This window comes from Furipterus horrens, unplaced genomic scaffold, assembly GCF_987537825.1.
Source record: "Furipterus horrens unplaced genomic scaffold, mFurHor1.1.pri manual_scaffold_3, whole genome shotgun sequence".
Lineage (NCBI taxonomy): Eukaryota > Metazoa > Chordata > Mammalia > Chiroptera > Furipteridae > Furipterus > Furipterus horrens.
In genome coordinates, this window is record NW_028327173.1 from 184,666,928 (window position 1) to 184,692,534 (window position 25,607).

Genomic DNA, 25,607 nt, shown 5'->3' on the forward strand with positions numbered 1-25,607 from the left:
AATAAATATTGGCACATTATAGTTGCATGAAAATGACATACCTTGCTTACATCCATACTTACAGTTCCAGCTTCTGTTTCGATGTCTTTTTATGATCTCAAACTCAGTATAACCATCTCTGCTGTCTAATTTCCTCCTATCATGTTCTTAAAGTTTCTTAGGTCATGTTCTTAAGTTTCCCAGCATAGACATCTTTGTTATTTTTCACTCTTTCTTATTTTTCATCTCTGACAGTGTCATTAAATTTTGTCATTTTTGTTATTTCTTCCTTTGAATTATCTCCTTTTAATTCTTATTTATAATACATACAGTAAATTTTGTAGTTAGATCTAATTTAAAACCCTGGCTTTAGTAAAGTAAGTGATGAACTTTCCACGTCACATAGGAGGCATTCAAACTTATTTGGGAAATGATGAGTGAGTGCTTAAACAAATAAATCAATCCACTTTTCTAAAATTTATAGTTTCCACGTCTGGATTTCAAGGGAAATTGATAGATAATTTATGTAAAATCAAATAGAGTACCTGGAACATAGCATTAAATAAATGTTTCTTTTTTTTCTCTAACTTGGATGTTTAAAGCCTTGATAACCTCAGATTTGGATTATGAGAGTAGCTAAGTAATTGGATTTCCTTTTTATAGTCCTCTTCTCTTATGTGACACTAATCTTCCCAAGACTACTTTATTTCCTTTCAGGTCTTCAATCAAAAAAACTATACTAGCCTACCTCTAAGTTGTTGTATGAAGAGTAATGTGCCTCTCTGAGAAAGTCCTTCATACTTGGAGCAGCCACTATTTATTTAACATTATTATCGAGTACCAACTCCTCCAAGTTTGCCCAGAGATTTCCTGATTTTGGCATTGAAAGTACCACAGCCTGGAACTGTCCTGGTTTTAAAACTGAAAGTTCTACATCTCAGGAACCCCCTCAATCCCAGGCAAACAAAGACAATTGGTCACTTACTCCTTCTCATGTACCTGTGACTATAATCAAGGTGAACCTTCTTGTTATATTATTATTCTTATTGGCAAATATTTGTTCTAGTCTACCTTCCTGAAGCGCCCTCTTCCACTTCATAGCTTTAGCCCATCTTCCTCCAGAAAACCTCCTCTAGCAAGTCCCATTCACCCTAATCATGCTCTCAAAGGTATTTCGACTGTGCTTCAAGACAGTTTTATCCCATACTGCTTTTCCTCCTGCCTATTTGACTGGGTTTTTTTTTACTGTTGATTGCATGTTGGTGATCAACTTGATTCACTCCCAGATTCTCTTTGTTTTATTTCTCGTTATATATCTGCTGTGTCCAACATAATAGCCAGTAGGCACATGCAGTCTTTAAATTTATGTTAATTAAAATTAAATAAAATTTAAGATTTGAGTCTCAGTTGCAGCAGCCACATTTCAAGTTCTTCATAGTCACATGTGACCAGTGGCTAACATATTACAAAGATTAGATATAGAACATTTTCATCACCACAAAAAGTTCTTTTGGACAGCAATGATCTATATACTTCTGGGCTGATCTCATAATCGCCCATTGTTATTATTATGATCATCACCATCCGTCATCATTATTCTACTTATATAGCATTTACTTTGGTCAAGAAACATTCTAGAAACTTCATCGTATTCTATGTATAGTAACTACCTTAACGTCAGTTTCTACCTAGCTCACATCTCTCTCCAAAGTTATAAGCACCTTGAACATAACTCAGCCCCCAAATTTTTTTCCTTCATCCACTATTACTGTATATGACACTACCAAATTATTCAGACAGGAAATCTAGGGGTTATAACCCTCATGATGTAAGTCCTACATTTTCCTTCTTTTTTGTATCTCTAGAATCTATGTCCTTCTCTCCAGAACTACTTTCAGTAATTTAGTTGGACTTCTTATGGATTACTAGATTAATCTACAAAATACCCTCATCATTTATCTCATTAATATTTTCAACCCATCTTCACATTCCTCATCCGAATGAAATTGTTAAAATATTAATGAAATCAAACCATTCTCCTACTTAAATCTTCAATGGCGCTTTATGACCCCTAGGAATTGGTCCCTATCTACCTTATCAACTCCTCCTCCTACCACTCCCTATCATGGTTAAAATTAGCCTCAGCCATACCTTTTTGTCATTTCTGAGTTGCCAGGGTCCCTAATATTTGTGAATTGCACTCATTTTTTTCTGCCTTTCCTGCCTTTCCTTTACCTTAACTAAGTTATAATTGTCACTTAAACCTCTGCTTATATATCCCAGCTCCAAGAAGCCTTTCCTGATAATCTCCCCCAAACTCACGCTCCCATCAGAGTTAAGAGTCTTTTACATATCCTCAATACCGGTTTGTACCAGCTTCTATTATAGCATTTATCATGTGTTGTAATTGACATTAACCATCTTTCTCTATTGTATTGTGAGTTCCTAGAGACCAGAGGCTACTTTTTTTCCCCCACAGGTTCGATCAGTTTGGGGAAAACAGTAGGTTCAGTAAATGTGGGTTAAATGAATGATTAAATGAATAACATCTAATTATTTAGTTGCTATATTTATAATCATATTCACTCTTATTAGATTATGAAACTTGGTTGGGTAGAAACATTGACTTAGCTTCTTTTAAGTTTTATACTCCCTTCCCCCATCTAGCACACAGTAAGCATTTAATAAACATAATATAACCAGGTCATGAGTTTGAACCCAGCCTCAAATATCTCATTCTGTATGTGTCAAATATCACTAAGATTTGCATGCATTTTTTAAAATTCCCTGAAGCATATGTTAATCTAGGTCAGCAATTTTCAACTGGTGTGCCACCAAAATTTTAAAAGCATGCAATACCTGACTATTTAATCAGTGACAATGACCTCTTTTGCCTTAGATTGTGAAATTAAAAAGGGCAACAACTAACACAGCAATAGCCATCCAGTTTGAATGAATCAAAATTATACCAGTTTTTTTAACAATGGCAAAAATATATATTTTTTGGTGTGCTGCAAAATTTTAGTAATTAGTTTATGTGTGCCATGAAATGAAAAGACTGAAAATTGTGATCTAGGTCAATGCTTCTAAAACATTTTAATTCTCCATTGCCTGATTGACTGTTCCTACAGTATATTCTGATATTCCATTTTTAAAATTAAGTAACAGGGGTAGCTGGCCCAATTTTCTTGAGTGTGGTTTTCATCAATATGAAAGTTATTCTAATCTCTAAAACTTGAATTCCTTATTGACCTTGGATATAATAGGAGGGAGGGGAATCTCAAACTGTAGAATTGACTTTCTCACCCTATTGTTGAAACCTTGAAGTTTACCTAGAGAAGTGCAGCTCTCTTCTCTGTGACCTCAATCAGTCTCCTTGACATCCTGTTTGAAAAACACTGGGGACTAAAAGTCTATGAAAAAAATATACTTTTATAAATTCAGGTAGGAATTCATATAGCAATCAGAATTGATACACAGCAAGCTGAGGTTTATATGTTAAGCCAGTAGGAAGTATTTCTTAGTTAGCTTTCAACAAAATCAAAGTCAGAATCCAATATTATTGACTGATAAATGAGTCGTATATAGGCCTCTGATTAAAGTTTCTTTATTTATTACCAGACAAATGGGAGTATTGGTAGGTAATTTAATTCAAAAGAACAACCAGCATATAAATTTCTAGTGGCTTTTTTTTTTCTTACCTTCTATTCAATAGTGAGAAAAATTGACATCCAAGTGACTTTTACTCCTTACTGGGCTGAGGCCCATAATTCCTTTCCCTCATGTGCCAGCATTTTGTCTTCATTTCTCTTCTTTCTTAATCAACCCAACTGTCTCTTCTGTATGGAAGGTAGTATAAGTATACTTGCACAGCTTCTGGTAAATTCCAGAACAAGAATACTAAGCAGCTCATGGTCATACCCTGTTGTGCTTCATATCCATAGGTTTACAGACAGGTTTAGTTTATCACCAAAAGTGGTCTAATTTTTAAAGATTCAGAAAAATATCTTCTTGACTATCAACAATGTAAATTTTCTTTTGCTTGTTCATACAAACATGTACTTGGGTACAATGAAATGTATAGACTGGTCTTCCACTAATAGAAATGTCAGTTTTCTCTGGTCACCTTTTTTCTCCCTTCAGAAACACTTTCTTTCTCAGCCAGGTCTCCTCTAACCCCTGTGACAGTGGTGCCGTTCTAGGTTCACAAAGGAGAAGCCTATTCATTACATACAGTGGATGTGTAGTGCATCAGGCTCTTCTCCCAAAGTTGAGGAAAACATAGTCATTCTCTTTCTCCTTTTAAGTAGTTCAGTATTTCTTCAAGCCATTTGTTATTTAAAGTCATACTTAAAATTTCTACTTTGGGAATCCTCCATATTGCCTTTTTCTTTGGATACTAAAATCTCTATATAGCATCATGCTTGCCATGTAAATTTCAGATTTGAGAATGTGAGGTATGTGTTTTATTTGAGAGTTTTTTTAAATAAACTTTTTCTGAAAGAATCAAGTTTAACCAGCTTCTCACCATATTCTAAAGATGTTCGTGCTTTTGCAGTTATATTTGTTTTCTCACAGCATTGAAGCAAACTTACTGAAGATCAATTTAGTATAGTGCTTAAAAACTTTGAGTTTGGCCTAGATTTGAATCTCAGCTCTGAATTTGAAACTCAGCCCTGCCTCTTACTAGCTTTTTAATCTTAGGCAAGTTAACTTGTCTGCACTTCATAGTCCTACTCTTTCAGGGTAGCTTAAGTATTAAATTGCTTAATACTGCTTGATACTGTGCTTAGTATGTATAAGTATTCAATAAATATTAACTTCACTGAAGGTACAGTGGTAAAGTTATCTTTAGTTTGAACTCTGTCAGACATGATATCTGCTACATTTGTCGTGCAGTAAAATACGTTTTGCAGATGGTTATTAGTCTGACTGAAAAATCAAGTATTCACCATCAACTTGATTAACTTAACATAAACACTTGTACCATTCCTGCTATATTGAATAGGATATATATGAACAGATGTTTCTTTCGTTCAGCCAGTTGACTATCTTCCTCGGGTTTTCTCTTTTCTTTTTTTCTCCAAAATCACTTTTCTGTTGAGTGTCTGGATTACTCAGCACACACACACACACGCACCATCTCACTGAAGATTATAGCTACTAAAAATAGTACTTTTTATTATAATTGTTATTTTAGGGCAGGAAAAAATTTTTCTTGACAACTGTTAGGATCCCTGGTTTAGTCTGAAAGTTAACCTGACAAAGAGTAACAGGAGAGAAGCATATAAATGTATTTATCTAAGTTTTACATGACACAGGAGCCTGAGTGTTTTTATGCTGGTTTTGATGATTAGTGGACAGTCATGGAGAAACAGGATAGGGCAAAGAGTATGAGCTACTGGAAATAAACTGGGCAAAACATAGCAATGCCTGTTTGTTCTGATTCTTCTCAGTGCCCCTTCATTTTGGACATAAGGATTCTCCTTTTCTTAGGGTCTTAACAGCCTCTTTCAGGGGAGAAGGGCAAGGGAGGGACAGAAGGACATTCCTGCTTCTGCTATTTTCTTGAACGTCTTCATTTTAAAATATTCAGTATGCTAAAGTGCGATATTTGGGAGTAGCATGTCCTGAACCCCATCATTAGATTGTCATACTCTACAGGCACTTACCTTATAAGTGGGACAAAGCAGTTTGCCATATAGATTACTATAAATGGTGACCAGATTCCTAGTCCAGCACTCAAACATTTATGTTACCCTTAATAAGTTGAAATAGCATTATAGTTTAATTAAATTGGGGGTCAAATCGATATGTATGGATTAATATAGGTCTCTATGTACTATTTGTGACATTATTTCTTGGAAAAATGCATTTTAACCTCTAACAGAATTCAGCCTACTCCAAGGCATTTTTACCCTGACAAATGTTTAAATGGCAACACGATTTTACATTCTGTTTTCTTCCTCCAATAGCTCAAATGGAATATCTTTCTTAGAATACTCACTATAGTGAAAGGTAAAAGGAGAGGGAATCTCTGGCAATGGGGCAAGGACCTCTTCACAGCAGCATCAATCAGTGTTGAATGAATTTATAAATTGGATTTTATTTCAATGGTTTATACTTATATAAGTTAAATTTCAGTAGGTTTCTATAGTGTGGTGTTATTATTTCTAAGAACCTCTTCCTAGTGAATGCCGATTTTTCTGACTTATTAGATGCCTTCTATGTCCTTAGTATCCTGTAAACAACATATATAGGCGTTTGAGCCAACTGAGAAAGTTAATTAAATGTGTGACTGTGAAACAAAAGAGTTTATTCCTACTGCCTGGTTAGTTCATGGGAAAGCTAATTTACCATGTATATATCAAACAGGATTTTTAATCCTGTTAAAATATTAATGGTACAATATTAAAGGAATTTGATCTCTATGATCCTCTGAACATTTTGCTTTCAACATTAAAGTTCCATCAGAGTACCAAATGCAGATTTAAAAAAAAATTCTTTGAGCTTGAAAGTCTGCAATGGATTTTGATGTCCCGGGTCAATGTAAAAATTGAAATTGATATGACTGTGTTATTTCTGTGTGATTGTTTACACCTTGAGTTTTTATGACATTACCAATAGGGTATTATTAATCAAGTATCTATTGAGTGCCTACTACAGAGAAGATAGTGCTGTATTAGGTATATAGAGAATATAGCAAAATTTAAAAATAAGACCTCATCTAAGAATTATACAAGTTGGATTATTGTCTCTTTTTTTAAAATATAATAAAATTCTACATATTCAAGCTAAAAATTAAAGTTATTCAATGTTGGCGTCAAAAAATCTGTAGGAAAATCATTATTCTTGGGTACTGTATTCACAAAAAGTCATGGGGGAGTTATCTTAAAATTCACCAAATTATTGTTAAGTCCCCAAAAAGAACTTGCTTAAGGCTGATTTTCCTAGAATAGATTTGAGTTCTTGGGGACTTATTATATAACTTTAAAAATGGAATGATATTTCTTCAGGCCATATTTTTCTCTATACAGAGATGGTGTCAGTTATTCTAACTTGATGGTAAGGCATATTTAATTTATTTTCCAAGTACAGACCTTTTTGGAAAGGGGAGAAAAAGGCAAAGCATGAAATTACTATTTATTAGCATTACTAATTGGAGGGGAATGTAAATTTCCACCCTTTAAATGTTCTTCTCTGCTCTAAAGTATCTAATACATTTGAGTGGTATAGGACACACCAAAAAAGAGAAAACTCAGCAAACATTATTGGTCAGTATGAATACCATATGCAAAGGAAATATAGTTTATGAAAAGAAATTTGATAAATGTATTTTAAGTCCACTCACTTCTATATAAGGGCATATTTTTAATTCTGTGGAATCCATTTTAATCATGTTGATAGCCTTTCCCATGTATTTTAGCCTCTTATTTATATTTGCTAATAAATGTTTCCTACCTTATTTTATCATTGCAGCTGTCATTCTCCAGTGTAGATTAACCTATAATGTTTACAGTCTTAATAATAGTGTTATGCCTATTATTCTAGAGCCTTTTAATTCTTTTTTATCTTTTTTATAGCATGTAAGACAGAATTTTTATTTTAATCTCATTTTAACAAGAATCACAGAATTAAGAATTATAGAGATGTGTTGAGGTTTTTTTTCCAATAGGCTAAGCTAGAAATAAAAATGGAGAATGTTTCATGTCCTTTCCATTAGCTTTGAAAAGTTCAACTTGTATAATTACATGAGTATGATGTCAGAGTATTTTATAAGTATGCTCATTTTATCATACTGACTTCTTTCAGCTGAAATATTTTGTGGATCTAAATTCATGTTTAGTTTGTGTGGTATTTTATATCCAGGAATAAGTATCGATGCATTGGAGAATACAATGAAATCACATACAGACTCTGAAATATATGTGCTTGAACCATTTATGAATCTCCCATTTTTAAGTGCTTTTGACTTAATTTCCATGTGACTTTGTTACTACATAAAGCAAAGAATTATGAACACAATGAGGTTATTATATAAAATAACATTTTATAATAAAATAGAACTGTTTCTGTTTATATATACATAGGTAAACTAATTGAATATATGCCTTGAAATTAAGAGTGGAAAAGAAGTATATTGATACTCAAATGTTTGCATTTTAAGGAAGAAAGAGGAAAGAAGAGGGAAGGGGGAAAAAAGAAGACAAGGAGAAAAGGAAACAAGCACTGGTTTTTAATTCTGTTTTCTGCTTCGGTATTTAAAGACTAGGTTACTTATTCTGAATTTCTCCGATTAAATAGTTGCAGAGCATAAGTAGCAACTTACAGAACAAGGGTGAATTCAGAAAGAACTTAAAGATATTTTTGGATTCATGTTTCATGAAACCCTGAATGGAATTCAGATTCATATGGACTTTTATAGCAATGTTTTTCAATTGTATTAGCAGTTTTCCTTGTCCTATTTCTAAATTTGCCTTAGGATAAGAAAAGAAGGATCTGTTTTTGAAATTTTGTCCATGCCATCCTGCACTCAATATTGACTAGAGTCATTCATAAAAATTAGGCTTGCTGTCTTGTTTGTTGTCGTTGTTGCTGTTGTTTGTTCCTCCTCAGCAACTTGCTGCTACACCAGTACACAGCAGTTGCATCTACTTCTGTTTGGGCTGCGGCGCCTGACTGTTTTTGTTGAGAAGCATGACATGAGCCAATGCATAGCTCTTTGAGAAGACTGCTCTGTGTATCTACTCTGAAAGAAAAATTCCTATAGCAAGCTAGCCTTTTGAATTCCGTATTGAAGCTGCAGTAATAGATGATGAGCTTCTGTACAGTGCTTGTCAGAGAAGGGAATTCCCCAGGAATGAAAGTGAGAACGGAGGCAAAATGATCTTCTACAGTCAGATGCTGCTAAATTAGTCACTGGTACCTCTCTGCTGTGGAGGTAGGCATTCCTTCAAAGAATGCACGAGTGGAAGAGTAGGAAAGAAAAAAATGAGGCCATTTAAGACCTGAAAAAAAGCGGTTGTATGAGAAAATGTGGAGTCACTCTTCAATCCTAAATATTTGGCTCAGAATCTGAAGTAGTTTGGGTGAAATTAAGAATGACTTTAATCATCTTACCAAATTTCGCAGTTTAATCATACAGCTTTAAATATATCAAACATGACTTAATTCCATCATATCCACAACAGTTACAAACTGTTTTTTAAACAAACTTTATAATTGCCTTCAATATTTAACTGTGTATTAGACACATTGATGTAATTATCAGGTGAACATCACCCTTCATTGTTCCAGTAAGTATTCACCTTTTTTCGTGTATGCATTTTTATTTACTAGAAAATAAATTACACTAAATAAAGTAGAAAAAAATTCCTTTTTTCCTTTCACATTAAAGTTTTATCTTGAAAAGATAAAAAGCAAGTGAATGTTCCTGAAATTGGACATTTAATCTTTGTATTCCTAAATCATTTTTATGAACATGTACTATTAAGTGTTGCTTAATTTATATCAGGATATTCCCAAAGAAAATCAGTGTGAGTACAGTAATTGAACCACACAACTGTCAATTACTCCAGCTTTTGATATATAAGCTAATGAAATTTAAACAAACAAAAATGTATGACCTGAAGCTCAGAATTATCTAAATGAACTCCATTAATTCATTTCCTTTTATATATAGCAGGTTTATCTGTAATCTCCCTAGTTCAGCTGATTTAGAGCCATGTGGTACAGTTTAAGAGTTCAAACGACAAGTCAAAATAATCTTGGGTTATTCATTCAACCTCACCTGCCACCATTATATTAGTAATCTCTGTAACCATCCTCACTAATATAGGTCAGTGATCATAGCATTTCTAAGGTGTTCTTGGGCATATAGGTACCACTGTTTCAGTCCATTTATATCACTATACTTTCACTTGTAATTATCTACTTTAGATGTAACTGAGCTCTGTTTCAAGGTTTTGGTCTGAAATATTGCCCTGCTAGAGTTACCTATCTACTCATTCTTTTATTTAGTCATTTATCCTGATAAATGTAGTTGTACTGTGTCATTACTTCAATGTTTGAAGTTACAACTTTCCACAAAAAGAAATTCTGCTGTTCTTAAGTCATGATGTGGTTTGAAATACCTATCATTTCTCTGATACACACACCTTTTTAAATTCTATAAGCTATGCCTTTTGACTCTGGTCTATTGACTTTAAAAGATAATGTCAGATCACAGATGACATTGGTGTTTTTAAGGTCTACCATGTGTTTTGAAGATTGAAGAAGAGTAAAGAGGAAAATAATCTATAAAAGTCCCTGTTCTGTTATTTATTACCCATTTTCTTACTGCAGTGCCCCCACTTGACTCTTTTCATGCTTCTTTTTCCTTTCCTTGTGCTTATATGTGTTTTTTTTAATAGAACCTACCTATTTTTTAAATCTCTACCTGTTTCTTATTTTCCTTCCCCTTTCAGTGAGTAATAACCCAACCCATCTCAGCCAGTGAAAAAGAGTATGAACCACAATCTATTTAAAAGCGAGTAGAGTAGAAATTGAAGGTATATACTAGGGGACAAATGCTCAAATATATGATTATCATCATATAGATGATATCATCAAATAGATGATTAACAGACATGAATTCTATTAATAGGTGTTCCCAGGCCATAAAGTTCTCAAGTAAAATTGTTTAAGGCTTCAAAATATTCAAAAAAAGACTATTGACTTTCTTGTGTAGGGAGCCCCTCTTTGTCGTCTCCTTTCATTGTCTGAACTATCAAACAACACTAAGTTGTAGCATGTGAATAGTCATGCAAATGATCCTAATTCATGGAAATGCACATGTGTCCAGTTGGAGAAGTAATTGATTTTTGTTCAACTGATCTGAAAATTCATTTTAATATTCCTGTTGGTTCATGCATGTATGTTTTCTAACTCTCTTTTGAACCAATTAGAACATCTTCCTGGTTCTCTTTAACACTTTAAATAAAAATCTTTGATGCACATATTCATTTTATATTCATATGAGAGTTATGAGTTTACCTTTTTAAAAAAAAATACTTTTAACATAGTTATTATCCCTTCTCTATAAGTTAAAAGTCCTGTTTTAATGATAATGGATTTTCTCTCTTTCCACTTGATTTAGCCCAGACATCTAAAACTTGAGACTTCAGAGAAAATGGACAGAACATACATAATGGAAATGAGAGTCTAATACTTTCAGACTGTATCTGTTAACTGTTACTTGATTAGATCATGAGAGGCTTGAATAAAAGCATAATATATCCCAAAATCGATTATAGTGAAAGACTTCAGAAAACTTTGTTCTTATCCCCAGTCATCAAAGGAGCTTCCTAAACATTTTCTAAATCATTACTACTTTAATAATACTGTAGAAATGCCTTTGCCTTTATACATCTACTGTGTGTCTTATGAATGCTAGATAAGCATTTAGTGAAATAAAAGCCACAACTTTTAAACCAGTAATGCAGTATACCAACCTTTGATTTAGAAAGGAACAATGCAGCCAGATTCTTACGTGGCATATTATACTCAGTAGAAGCAGTAGTTTGTTTGTTTTGTAATAAATAAAGAAGTGGTATGACACTTAAGAATGTGTAAGGAAGGAAAATAATTTTATGTCTACCTTTCTAAGTTCTTGCCTGAGACCCTGCCCTGATGAATGATTAATAAGAGGAAAGCAAACAGAAGTCTATGAACATGTATACCTCGTGTATACTTGGGAAGTGCCCAGGGAAAAATGAGTAACTTCCCAAAATAGCTTACACCAGTGATTTTCAACCTTTTTTGTCTCATGGCACACATAAACTAATTATTAAAATTCTGCAGCACAAAGGGAGGGAGATGGTACAGGAATTAGGAAGCATAGTAAGAAGGAGTGGAGTAGACAGGAAGAGGTTGAGAAGAACTATATGTACAAGCAATGGACATGGACTAAAAGGGGGGACAACTAGAGGGAGGGGGCCACCAGGTGGAGGGGAGCAGAGGGAAAGGAAATTGGGACAACTGTAACAGCATAATCAATAAAACATATTAAAAAAAATTCTGTAGCACACCAAAAACATACATTTTTTACTGATCTGACAAAAAAATAAGTATAATTTTGATCCATTAACACTAGACAGCCATTGTTGTGCTGGCCGTTGTCATTTTTCTATTTGACAGTCTGAGAGAAAAGAGGTCATTGTCCCGGACTAAATAATAAGGCATTGTATGTTTTAAAATTTTTGTGGGACACCAGTGTGCCTCCTACTGCACACCATTGTGCCACAGTGGCACTAGGGTTGAAATATGAAATCTCTGGCCTGAATTCGTCGGCAGCCGTCCGTCTCGAGAGACGATGGTGTAGCTTCTTAAGAGTCTATCTGCACCACCGAGAATGGCTGTGCAGTCCGACTCGGGAGTGACATGGTATCTGTCTCCTCCCGTGTTGAATCGACATCTTGCAATGACGCTGAAGCTACAGAGCCTGGGCAGGGTAATATGGAGGGTCTGCTGTTGCCCATGCAGCAGACCCCCCCGCTCTTCGCAGCTGAAGGGTCCAAGGGAAAGACGGAGTCGATACAGCTTGGGTTCAGGTGCGCCGCAGGAGTTGCCGGTGTTGACTACAACGTCAAACCGCCTTAGGGACTCCGGCTCCGGATTTTCTGTCGGGGTTTACTCCCTTAGCCTTTCCCCTGAAGAGGTATGCCGCAAGGCAGCGGAGGTTTTTTGGAGTCAGAGTTTTCCTTCTCTGCTGTACCCTGACTGGAAGATCGAACCAGCGACACTTAGCTCGCAGGCCAACGCTCAATCCACTGAGCTAAACCAGCCAGGGCCTGAATTAATCACTTAAATATTATCTTCAGCTAAAGACAAAAGAAAGGTGGGGGCAGGGAGGCCAATTTGGGAGAGGTTACCAGGGTAAGCACAGTGAACAAGAGTTAAGATTTGTTATGTAAATTTAAATTAGTGCCTACTCCATTGATAAGGTTCTCTTGTGATTTAGAATCATCCTTCTAGGTACAGAGATGGAGACACTCTTATAAATGGAGATTTGTTTTATAAATATAAATTTCCCTTACAAAAGGGTAACTTTTACTCTTTTTTTTTTCAGAGCTTCCTCTGTATCTGCTCTTTCTCAAAATAATCTTTATGTCAAAGAGGCACATTTTGAGGTCGCATGTTCTGCTACCCTTCAATGAAAGCCAAGGAGAACATCAAATCTAATTAGAAACTCATTATTTCAAAATTCATGTTTAATGAAAACCAATGTTTTTCAGAAATGTCAGAAAATAAAAATAATTACAAATGCCCAATAATTCAGGTTTTTCATGTTATTGACTATTTCATAGTCTCTTTCATAAAATTCATCAGTGCTTTTATAAACTTTTTTCTCAAATACTTAATTTAATCTAAACTAATCTTATTTGATTTTACTTACAAGAGCTGTCAAAATCACAAGAGAAAATACTGGAGTTAACATTCTTTATTGCAGGTCGAGAATATCATCCAAACAAAAGAATGATAATAGTAACAACAAACATACTAATAGCTAATATTCATATACCGTTCACTCTGGCCAGATAATTTTCTAAGCAAACACTTTACTCATATTATCTTCTTTTCTTAGCAACCATATGAAATAGACATTGCTATTATTTTCATTTTATACATAAGGGAGCAAAGATATAGAGAGATGATGACTTACTCAGTGTAACACATCCAATGACAGAACCAAGATTTAAAACCAGGCAATCTGGCTTTAGATTGCTACTCCCCAAACTGCCTTTCATTATACCGGTTTTTCTTCACTTCTACATCCACATTCCTGCTCTAAGTAGTTCTCATTGCTAAGAGAATAGTCAGCAGTAAAAAGGCAATGAAAATTCATGGGCTGCTTAGAAGTGCAATGGTTGCCATTGGTAGGTTTAAAAGACAGGGTCATCTACTAGTATGCAGAAAAATAAATTTTGGAAGTCTAGAGGACTAAGTTCCGTTGCTACTGTTGGGGGAAATAAATTTTTCATTTACCCTTCTAGGTTCTTTCGCTGGTCTAATAATTAAATTGACATAAGACAGATTAACAGGAGAAAAACAAGTTTTTAATTTTGTGCGTATGGGAGCCCCATAAAAATATGCAACTCAACACCAAGTGTGGAGACATGGAAAGGAACGGGCCCTGAGGCTTCAAAGGGGAGGAGATAATTCACAACACAAAAGTAAGAGCAGATGTTTCCCTGCCATACAGATAGATTATTCAGATAAAAGTTATTTCTGGTAAGAGCTCTCTCTCTGAACCAGGCCCCCTATCCAAATTCTTTTAGTTTAGGTAAAGGAGAGTTCAAAGTTTTTCTTGAGTCTTCTGGGTCTTGATTCCCTCAACTCAAAATAATACACATGTCAAAGTGGAACATGTTCAGTGGCATATTCTGTTCCCCTTCCTTACTTTACTGTGTGGTCTAAAGCCAGTAACAATCCCGGATTCTCATCTCTAGAATGGATATAAATTTCTCTGTTATACCATCAGTTATTTATCTGAAGATTGAGAAATGTTGTCATGAATAACCCAAAATTCCTATTAGTCAAAATATATGTTATTTAGCTTTGCTTTATATATATAATCGGGTAGTGTATTTTCCTCATATTTATCATAATCAACTTAAAATTTTCAGAACGTCAACTCAAAAATATTGTTGGTACCGAGGTGAGAGTGGCTCACATAGGAAGTACATTAAGAATATTAATCATTGATGTTCGAATTCCCTTGAGACATGGTGATAACCAGTTTTAATCTTAGAAATGTTCTACATATACTATTCTTTTTAGGAATAAGGAACCCACCAAGTTACCTATAAAGCAGCACAGAGAGGCTTTTGATTTACAATATAATTATAATCCACTTCACTATCTCTGTAACCTGTCATAGTTCTAAGCTTCTTTTAGAAGAGGTAAATACTGAAAAACAAAAATTATTTACATTTACTCAGGACTTAAGAAAATCAGGGGAATTTAAGACAATAATAATTTATACAACAGTGGCAAACATTTAAGAATGATCCTCTGGAAAAGATTTATAAAATTGTATTGCTTATAAGTATTGTCTGTGCACCTTCAAAGGCTTATGTTACACATAAATAATAGCATTTTTGCTCTCTGTGATCAACACGTGACTAAGAATTCAAAGAATAATTAGCAATAGAGGGGTCTGTGTGCCTGTGTGTGTGTGTGTGTGTGTGTGTGTGTGTGTGTGTAAGTTTGCCTTTGGTTAGAGAGTTTTAAATACAATGACTGTTAAATGATGATTCCATTTAATTATCTAAACCATAGGAAAAGAGTAAGTGAAGCAGAATTTCTTCTTTTTATGTCTGAGGTCTTTATAACTTTTTGATAACCATATTCCTTTTTTGTTTTGTAGATAATCTATTAAATGAGCAGTTTAATTCAGAGACCAAATTTATATGTTTTTTTCAAAAAAAGGACTTCTTTTTATATACGATTTAAAGAAGGGCAGCAGATGGAGGTAGAAAAGGTTTCGCAAAGCCACAAAATTCTAGACATAAAAGTAAGCTTGGAAATTATCTTGTTCTGAGTTTAACTTTTTTCCTCCCATGGACCCATTTGGGAATCTGGCAAAGGCTACACTTTTCTTTGCAGAAAAAAAAAAAAAACATTTTTAATATATGAAATAAAATACTTAGGATTACAAAGAAAACTAAGTTGAAGTCATTATCAAAATGTATAAAAATAAATTATGCTATAAAACTGCTTTATAAGTCCATTAAATAATAAAAACTCAACAGCAAGTCATTAGACTACTATAACTTGAAGTCTTGATGAACATCACAATATTTTAAGATGCTCAAAATAATTTGAAACAATAGGTTCTGCTAATATTACTGTGGCTTGTAACCTAAGCTCATAATGAAAGAAAATACTAAAATTCATTTAGGTTGGTGAATATAAAAATTAGAGTTTTTTTCCTCCAGTCAGTCAACCTCCATTGAAACCCCTAGAAATATCCTGATTTTGCAGTTTTAAGTCCCATAGAAATGAGATAACAACTAAAATCATATGAAACAAAATTAGATTAATCCTTGCAAAGGTAACCTCAGACCTTTACTTAGCCTTTTTTGAAGCTTTACTTTAGAGATTGGTAGTCATATTGTAAGTGATTCATGGCATGATCTGGAGCAAAGTCTTTATTCTCATTATGCCTCATATTCTACCAATACATGACGTAGGTGACTTACAATCTACATAAGGGTAATAATAAGGACAGATTTGTGTGCTCTTTATTTGTAATAGTTTTCACTTTTACATACATTACCCTACTTACTTTTCCCCCATTTTATGGATAAGAAAATTAAAACTTAGAGATATTGATTGTTGTGTTAAAGTCACACAGCTAGGAAAAGGAAAAACCAATATTAGAAACCATGTCGCTGAACATTCCCATTATCATGCTGCCTTTTATGTCATAAATAAACCAAAATGTTGAGTTCTTCAGTTGCATGTGTGTTGTGATATCATAAATCTGATTGAAAACAAATGAGTTGTCATTTACCTCAGATGAGCCAAATACTTGTATCCTAATTTATAGATAAAGTGAATGAATGGAACTATGGAAGAGAGCTTTTGTATAAGAAGTGGGAAAAGAAAGAAATAGAATTTAAGCGTCTGAGTTGCTGCCTAATGTTTAAATCAAACTTTTCTTCTGTTTTTGGGTAAGCTAAAGAGGCAAATAATCTGAGGAAATGCCAATGAGGTTCTTTTTTTCTATCCTCTTAAGTTTTATTTTTATGAGTAAATGGCATTCAATGAAGTTTGTTCTTTCATAGACAGATTATTCTTAAGTGTAATAAGTTAGAAAAATAAAAATGAAGGGGCCATGATACATCAGAAATCTTTATTATCTATCTCTTATTCTAGCGATCTGGCTGTATGAGATATAGAATATCCTGTTCTCTTAGAAAATAAGGAATCTTATTAACCTGAATTAAAACCTTTCATATAGAATAACCTTTATTGTACTTCATATGTCACTATTTAATTAACCTTAAGTAATAATAATAGTAATGTGTTTTTCAAACTTTTAAGATAATTCTGTAGGATGCCCATATATTTCTTAGATATAATCCACATACTCTTGATAGTATATCTCTTAATATTAGCAGATCCAAATAAGTAAAAATTATTTTTAAATGAGTACAGGAATGGCTGTGATCATACTGATAACTATAAAAATCATTTTTAATCTGCTGGGATTGAAAAACTATATTACAAAATAAATAAATATTCTAATTTAGCAAATACTTACTCTGTACAAAGCACTGTGTTTGACATGGTAGAAAGAGAATTAAAGTCAAGTCCTTTCCCTCCAGGACCTACAGCATATTTTGGTACCTGCATCATTAATTGGAATATTAGTTCAGATAAGAGGCTTTAAGAGCTTAGGTACACCTAAAACTAGGTTGTGATGATAGTTGTACAGCCATATAAATACATTAAAAGTCAAATTTTATGGTATGTAAATTATATGTCAATAAGGCTGTTAAAAGAGTTTAGGGAAAGAAATTATTTTATTTCTGATTAAGGACCTTGGACAATATTTTTTGCACCTGCTACAATTTAGGTTGGATCTTTTTGTTTTTGTAGTTTATTTAGACTGAATCTTAAAGGACAAATAGTATTTGGATCATAAAATAAGCAATACTATATTCTAGAGAAAGGAAACAGCTCATCTAAGATCTAAGAGTTCAAGAATACAAGGAATATTCTAGAGGAGTCAGTTCAGACTTTGCTCCATGCCTTAGATTGTATGTCTTGCCTTCCTACCAGTACTATGTCCATATGGTTATGACATTTCCAAAAAGTTTTAGTCAGTTCTTATTGAAAAACATAACTGTACATGGATACATCCCTTCCTTTGAGTTAAAAATAAGTATTCACCTCCATTTTGAGCTGATGAGGAAGTTACAATAAGAGAGTGTGTAATTGCAGAGCTATTTCACAACTGTCAGTTGCCCCCGATCACAGCTCCTGACATTCATTTCCGCCTTTATAGCTAAAATCACTGATACTTCTGTTCTTTCCTTTGAGCCCCATGGTCTTTATTTTCTTATGAGGAAACTGAGGTAAAGAATGACACAGAGCCTAAATAATAAAGACATGCTAACAAGAAGGTGAAGATATTCTGGCCTGCTAAGAAAAGAGAGAAAATGGTAATATAAGCAAATGATCTTTGAACAATTAAAAAACTGCTAAATAAATTGCATGTCACACATGACTCAAAATTCATCTCATACAAAAAGCAAAATAGATGAAATTAACTACTATCATCAATGATAGAAAAGCAAATTTCAGTTTTTTTCTAATGAACTGATATGACCCTATTATTGACAGAAACAGGAACGGACCATATTTTATTGACACTACAGAAAAGTGTGTAGGAAAGTCAGTAATGTTTCTAAATAGGTAGTTTTTTGTTGTTGTTTGCTTTTTAAAATGTAAAAATTTAAATTAGGTGTTTTCAAAACACTGCCATAGAATTATTCAGATTACATGAGTAAGCAGATATCTAGAAACTTAATTTCTAATTTTAAATATGACTGCTAACCAGTAATATTACGCTAAAAATAGAAAGGGAAGGCTTTCCTAATATTGCTCAAAGATGACTTCTATTGTTCTTGCCTTTAACCCCATTTGACAAACTGCTCAGAATTTTTCAGTGAGAGATATTGTATTGATTAATTTATTCCAAGCGTTTATAGAAAAAAAATACATACTAGCCAGGTGAGCAGCAAAATAGACAGTTTTTAAGAAACCTAAACTATGTTAATCTGCAATCAAATATAACCTTTATCTTAATATTTATACATCTTTATATTGTTATGAACCTATTCTTAATGTGGATTTTATTTTATTTGTTTCTCTCCTCCCTCACTTCTGTGAGATGCAGAAGGGAAAGGGTGTTTGTTATTCACACATTTGTACCCCACTAACTGGTGTTACACATCTGGCTTCCACTGGAGAGCCCCTGACATCGCAGGGAACGGTGATCAAAATTCCACACACTAGCTTCATGCTGGGGGCTCGTAGCTACTGCAGCATTGAAGAGGGTCTTCTCCTGGCTTCTTTAAAATGAGCATGGTGATGGGATGGTTTAAGGGAAGAACACCTCTCAAATCACATGACCACTGCTGCGCTTCTGTGTGTCCTGCTTTCTTCATAACAGCTTGGCACTACATTCTTTCCCTGTATCTCAGTGGGCTTGTGCGTGTATGAGTGGGATCCGGGTTGGGGTGGAGGCTTGTCGGCGGATGGTTATACATCATGCATGCATCTTTCAATGTTAGAGTGATGTGCCTCCCCTTATGTGTCACAGGTTATGGTCACAGATTAAATCTTCTGTGTTTCTGAGAGACTAGGCTGTCTCTTTCTTATTAGAGTGAGATTCGTGTGTTTTGATGTTTACAACCTCAATTGTTCTTCATGTTGCACTAAACTTAAGTTGAAATGTTCTCCCACGAGAGTTAGCTTTTCATGCTGGGCTGAAAAAGTCTTCATTTCTGTGTAGCAATTCATGTTATTATAACCTATGGCTTTCAATTGTACCTCCCATAATGAAGAGCTGACTTTAAACACTGTGCTATTCTTGTTATGACCTAAGCATAAGGTAAGTCAATTCTCTAACTGTATATAAAGATTGTGGTTGTTTGTTAAAATTTTCTGGGCTTTGTTTAAAGCATTTTCACTTTTCCCCTTACCATTTATTACGTGCTCTCCCCTGTTTTATTTTGTTTCATGACTTTAATATTTGTTAATAGACGATATGATCCTCAGCAAAATTATATTACACATGTAAACACATGTTGAAATGAATTAAATAAATTATTTGGTATCTGAAAGCAGTCTTGATTAGTAAATGAATACTTATGTTTTCAGTAAGTCTCTTGTATATTTCATTTCCTCCATTGGCTTTAATATAATATACTGTTTCTACACATTGTTTTAATTTTAATTCCAGTTGAAAGGAGACTTCATTGTCAACACTGTAAAGTCAGATGTATTCCAATAGAATAAATAATAAAAAATTCAATACCATACCTTTCATTTTTAATTCCTGACAAATTGGTATTAGGCTTTAAAATCTTGGCTTTATTTTGTTTTTTAAACTTTTCTTTTCCTTTGAGTAAAAAGCCAGGGTAAGATAAAGAAGAAGAAAAAACAACCATTAAACTTGAGACAGACCTGTGTTATCTTCTGTATAGTTCATATGTATAAGAACAAGAACAATAGTTGTTTCTCAACTTTATTCTTTCAAGTAAATTCCATTACATTGTGAGTTAGATAAAATCTTTATATATTGGGATTTTATAAAATGAAGTAAATATATAAACATGACCAGTTTCATGGTGTAAGAGAGAGGGGCATCTGCTACACTCATAAATATTTTTTAATTTTTAAAGTTATTTTCCTCAATTTTTTACATATGTACTCAAGATCACTAAAGTAAAGTTTATGTAATTATTTATTTTAAAAGTGATTTCCCTCAACTCTTGGTCAAATAGCCAATGTAACATAAATGAGGAAACATTGGTTATACTGCTGCTGGCAATTGTGAACCTAAGTAAATAACCCAAATTCAAGGAATTGAATTGTTTTTATCATCCAAATTTCCCTTCCAAAACAATTTAAAATATATAGTTCTAAACTGAGGTGTCAAGAAGCAAAACTTAGGTTTAGTTATTAAATTGATGCTATGAATGAACATTTTGTTCATTTTTTAAGCCACCTAAGGAAGGGAGACCGTGTTCTTTTATTGTTGTTTCGGTTTGGGTTTGCTTTTGTTTTGCTTTGTTATTTTGGTAAAGCCAGCTAGTTCTTCACCGCCATTTCCATTTAGACAGTATACAATTCTGTTGAAACATTTGATGAGACAATTTGAACTACTCATCTGAGCTGCTCTGTTCATTATAAATCTCTTGTTTCTGTCCATACACTAGCTCCACTCTAGATTGGAAGGGCTTAAAGATGAACTCTGGAGGAATAGAGGCTACGACTTAAGAGTAACTATTACTGATCAGAGGAGCTGCTTTCCATTCGCAAACATTGCTTTGCGTTATGGGTTTGGGCTCCTTCTGTTTCTACATCTTGTTGAAGACTTTCTTGACTTCCATTTGACTTCTTTGAACTCTGTTTTTGTCTTTAAACATTTTCCCCTTTCTTTTTCTTCTCTCTCCCAGATTTTTCTCTCACTTTTTAGCTTTCTCTTGTGTTCCTTGAATCACTTTTTAAAATGTAGTTTATCGCTTTATTAAGCTTGTCTATTAATTTTTCTATTAGTGTTTGTTTATTTTCTCCTTTAAGGTTGTAGTGGAATAGTTGCACTTATTTTCATTCCATGGTATGCCAACTTGCTTTGTTTATCTTGCAGCAAGTTCATTAGTCATTCTTACCTTCTTGGTATGAATTTTCAATAAGAAATAGCAGAATATTCTGCATTTACATATTGTCCCCTTCTTTAAACCCATACTTTCTTTTCTATTTACTGGAGTTACCCCCTCAAGCCCCTCTCTTCTCTTTATTTTTTTCTTGCTCTCGTGTTTTCCTCCCTGTATTATTTTAAGTAGTCATTAAATTCTTTCCCATTTGGTCCAGATTGTTTCTCAGTAAAACTTCTGAGTAAAAGAATATTAAAATACTATGTTTTAGATTAGCTTCTTTATTCTAGTATATTTAAAATTAATTAAACAATTTGGGCCAAAAGAGAACAACTTTAACATCCGGAATTATCCCCCCCCCCCTTTTTTTTTTTGGTGTGTATGTGTTTTTTCCTTGTGTGTATGTCTGTGATTTTTTTATTGTTTTTGTTTTAGCATTAACAGTTGCTTTTTTCAGGGAAGGACAACCATAATCCACCCTAAGTTGCAACATTCCTTTCATAAGTTGTTTCATTACAATAGTAGATTGTGTTAAGCGGTAGAAGTTAATTCGTTGTGTATATATCCATTTGGGGCAAGCTGCTGTGGAATGGGAAGAAGAGGTGTGGAGTTTAAATACAATTTCCTCTAAAATTAACAAGTGGTAGTACCATTCAGCATGGCTCTTGAATTCAACAGTTTTGTAGCATTTAGAAGAATTTTCCACTTTGAACTAAAGTATTTGAATCAAAACCTAAGGATTTCTGTTTGACAAACTATATACACATCTAAGAACTGGTAAATAATTGTGTTCAAATTCATTGATTGCCAACAGAAGCATCTTTTAACCAATATTAATAAATATAATAACAAATTTTATTAGAATCACAGTTAAATATTGTATCTGCAGATTTTTCTCTTTTTGTTTATTAATATATACAACCAAAAATGACTACAATAGACTATTTGATTACAACTTTATTACTTAAGTTGCATTATTCTAGTCAAGAGATCATAGTGCCTTAAGTTTAAGGGTCTGTTTTTACAACTGAATACGTGGTACCTTGAATTTTTTTCATATACAAATTTTAAATACACATCAATAAAAATTGCCTTTTATTTTACTCTCGTCACATTTATAATATTGTCCCAATTTTTTCTATAAATCAGTTATTTAAAGTAAAGAAAGGATAATATAAAATATATGGAACATGTGTAACAAATTTTTACTAACATGTTATGATATCTGAGAGATATAAAACCTTTGCTTCTAGACCTCAGGAGCTTGCCCACTAGGAATGCATACATATCTGGCTATCTATGTTCTAAGCCCTAAATTACTAAGTTTATGCTTTCTCTGCAGGTCCAGTCCAGGTGCAGCAGCAAGGAGAATATTCTCAGAGCCAGTAAGTATGTCATTATTTCAGATGGACTAATGAGTTAGAGCTTGTGGTTCAATAGGAATGAGAGCTAAGAATAACATTTTAGTGGAAGAATGCAGAGAGCAAGAGGTAACATTTATATCAAGAATATGAATGTTAGGGTTTTTACCTTCTAAAATTATTAGTATTAATACATTAACGAATCTTTCCCTAATTCTAATTGTTTTTGCAAACTAATAACAAAACTTTGGTAGCACTCCTAGCTAGGATACTAATGAGTTCCTCTGTGATTCAAAGATGAGAGCCCTCTTTCATTGCTCACTGCCAAAATGCTATTTAAAAACAGGCTAAATGAAAATAATAATAATATAAATTCACTAAAGGGCTCTAACTAAAAAAACAAAAAACAAAACAGGGACTCCTAAGAGGGTACATCATAACATTTCGTAAATATGAATTCCTGAAAGTTCATGACTTCACAGGCATGTGTTTTAGAAATAGTGCCCTGAACTATGAGTGAATAAACCTTTATTTTTTGTATTTATTTTTGTTTGATTACTATTAACACTAACTTGGAAGTCATTTAACTTTTTGTATTATTCATTTTCTTATTTTATAAAAAAGAACTATAAATAGTTTTTCTATACTTGTATCCTTGAAACGATGTGACGTTGAAGATTATTCCTTAAAAGGTTTGGATTTCTAAAAGTGCTACATAAGTACTAATTATTTTAATATTTTTCTCTTTCACTTAATATTAATGGTATCATCCTTTCTTCTTCCTAATCTTGATCAAGAGAAGAAGTACAGTTGTATCATACTGAAATGGGTCTGTTGGATACTTATACCACTGGAACTTTTAATAAATGGGATGATTTATATTTCCAGTAGAATGTGTTTACTATGTAACAATCAAAATATAATTAGAGTCCTTCAAATAAGTAAAAATGAATCTTTTATTTTATTTTCTTTAATGTAAATTTTTCCCATTTCTGTTAGCAATCTTTTACTATAGCTTGAAACCCTGGGGTTGATAGACAAGCACATTGTAATTGTTTGCTCAGGACCTTTATATCAGAGGTATATATAAATGTGAACAGCTCTGTTTAACCTCTATACTTTTGTGAGTTTCTACAATATTTGGAAGACGTGAGAATCTGAGGAAGAGTCTTCAATTATAAGGGATGTAAAGTCCTATAGTCCCATACTAAGGTTAACAAACCTAAGAGTCAAGGGAATGATGATTGAATATTCGCTAAAATAAAATAATAGACATAAATGAATTTTAAAATGACATGTTATGATGATTACTATATTTCAATTTATTGTTGATCCTGAAATGATGATGGATAAACTGATAATGATTATGGTGATTAGGAACAAAAATAATTTTTTACAGAGAACAGACTTTAACCCTTTTTCACCTTTCATGGATGTTTGTGTTGTTAGGACTGTCTTTCATTTCAGTTAATGCTCTTACTGGCTTATTGGCTATTAAACTCTTTGAACATCATGAAGGTCCAGGTTTTCCTGATCTTTTTTTTTTTTTAGGGTGAAATTGACATGTAGGTGGTCCATATAGCCATTTAGATCCATGTTGAGAGCCCATCTAACATCATAGCCTCATAGTTCTGTGAATTCTGTAAGTTTACATTCTTTCCTCTCAACCCCTCTTTATCAATTTATACTCATGCCCATGGCCACACCTAGAACTCTTGCATCACCATAAGTTGTTCTATCTCTGAGCTTCCTAACCTCAGTACCTCATTGCTTATTTAGTCTGCTTTTATTTCCCTTTATTTCTTCCTTTGCCATGTATTACTATATTGCAGTAATATAGGCCCGATACTATACTAGGTCCTGCCTCTATTCCTTTGGGCCTTTTCTCCTACTGCATAAAATATCCATTCCCCTTGTTTTCTTAGAAAATTCTTCTCTGTTGAGACTGAGTTCAAGTGCTATCTCCTCTGTGATGCCTTCTCTGAGTTCCCCCTAGGCAACATGATGGATCCTTCTAGTATGTCCCTATTGTTCCTCACACTTTAATCCTTTTTCATTTATTTACTGAATTAACTGTCCTCAAGAAAAATATTTCCAAAATGTAGGCAATATAAATAAAACTGTACAGGTATGCCTTGTTTTATTGCACTTTGCAGATATTGGGCTTTTTAAAAATAGATTAAAGGTTTATAGTAACCCTGCATTAAGCAAGTCTGTCTGTGCCATTTTTCTCACAGCATTTGCACACTTCATGTCTTTGTGTTATATCTGATAATTCTTGAACTATTTCAGACTTTTTTATTATTATCACATTTGCTCTGGTGATCTGTGATCAGTGATCTTTGATGTTAATATTGTAATTGTTTTGAGGTGCCACAAAACATATCCATATAAGATTAAAAACCTAACAATAGACTTCCAGCCAAGATGGAGGCTTAGACGGACACGCTAGGTCTCCCTCTACAACTAGAGAGGAATACAACTACTTCAAAACAAAGGATAACTAGAAATTCCAGAAAATAAAACTACACGGAAGCCCAACATATGAAGTTATAAACCAGCGGTGCCATTTGGGCAGGTAAGAGTTAAAGAGGGCAGCGCCGTTTGCGGTCGCACCTGGAGCGGTGGGGCGGCGAGGAATCCCGGCTGCGGTCAAGCCCCTGGCAGTGCGCGACCCCGGCGCTGGGGAGAGCGGCCGCCGCATCGCCTTGAACAGTGAGGCCCAGGGGGGCGGGAGGACGGATCCCGGTCTCCTAGCTGAATAACTGTGTGAATCCATCTTGGACCCCCGCCCCCAAAGAAAGCACCACAGGGCTGCGAAATAGGTCGC

At 33.8% G+C, this 25,607-nt stretch overlaps 1 protein-coding gene across 8 annotated transcripts in view; it reads left to right on the forward strand.

The window, feature by feature from the left end:
- Window positions 1-25,607, forward strand: part of GPHN (gephyrin) — a 414,033-nt gene that overhangs the window by 274,676 nt on the left and 113,750 nt on the right. For all 8 annotated transcript variants that reach the window (XM_090271004.1, XM_090271010.1, XM_090271006.1 and 5 more), the window contains one exon: window positions 22,759-22,801. In XM_090271004.1, coding sequence (XP_090127130.1) covers window positions 22,759-22,801 — 43 coding nt within the window. The remainder of the gene's footprint in view (window positions 1-22,758; window positions 22,802-25,607) is intronic.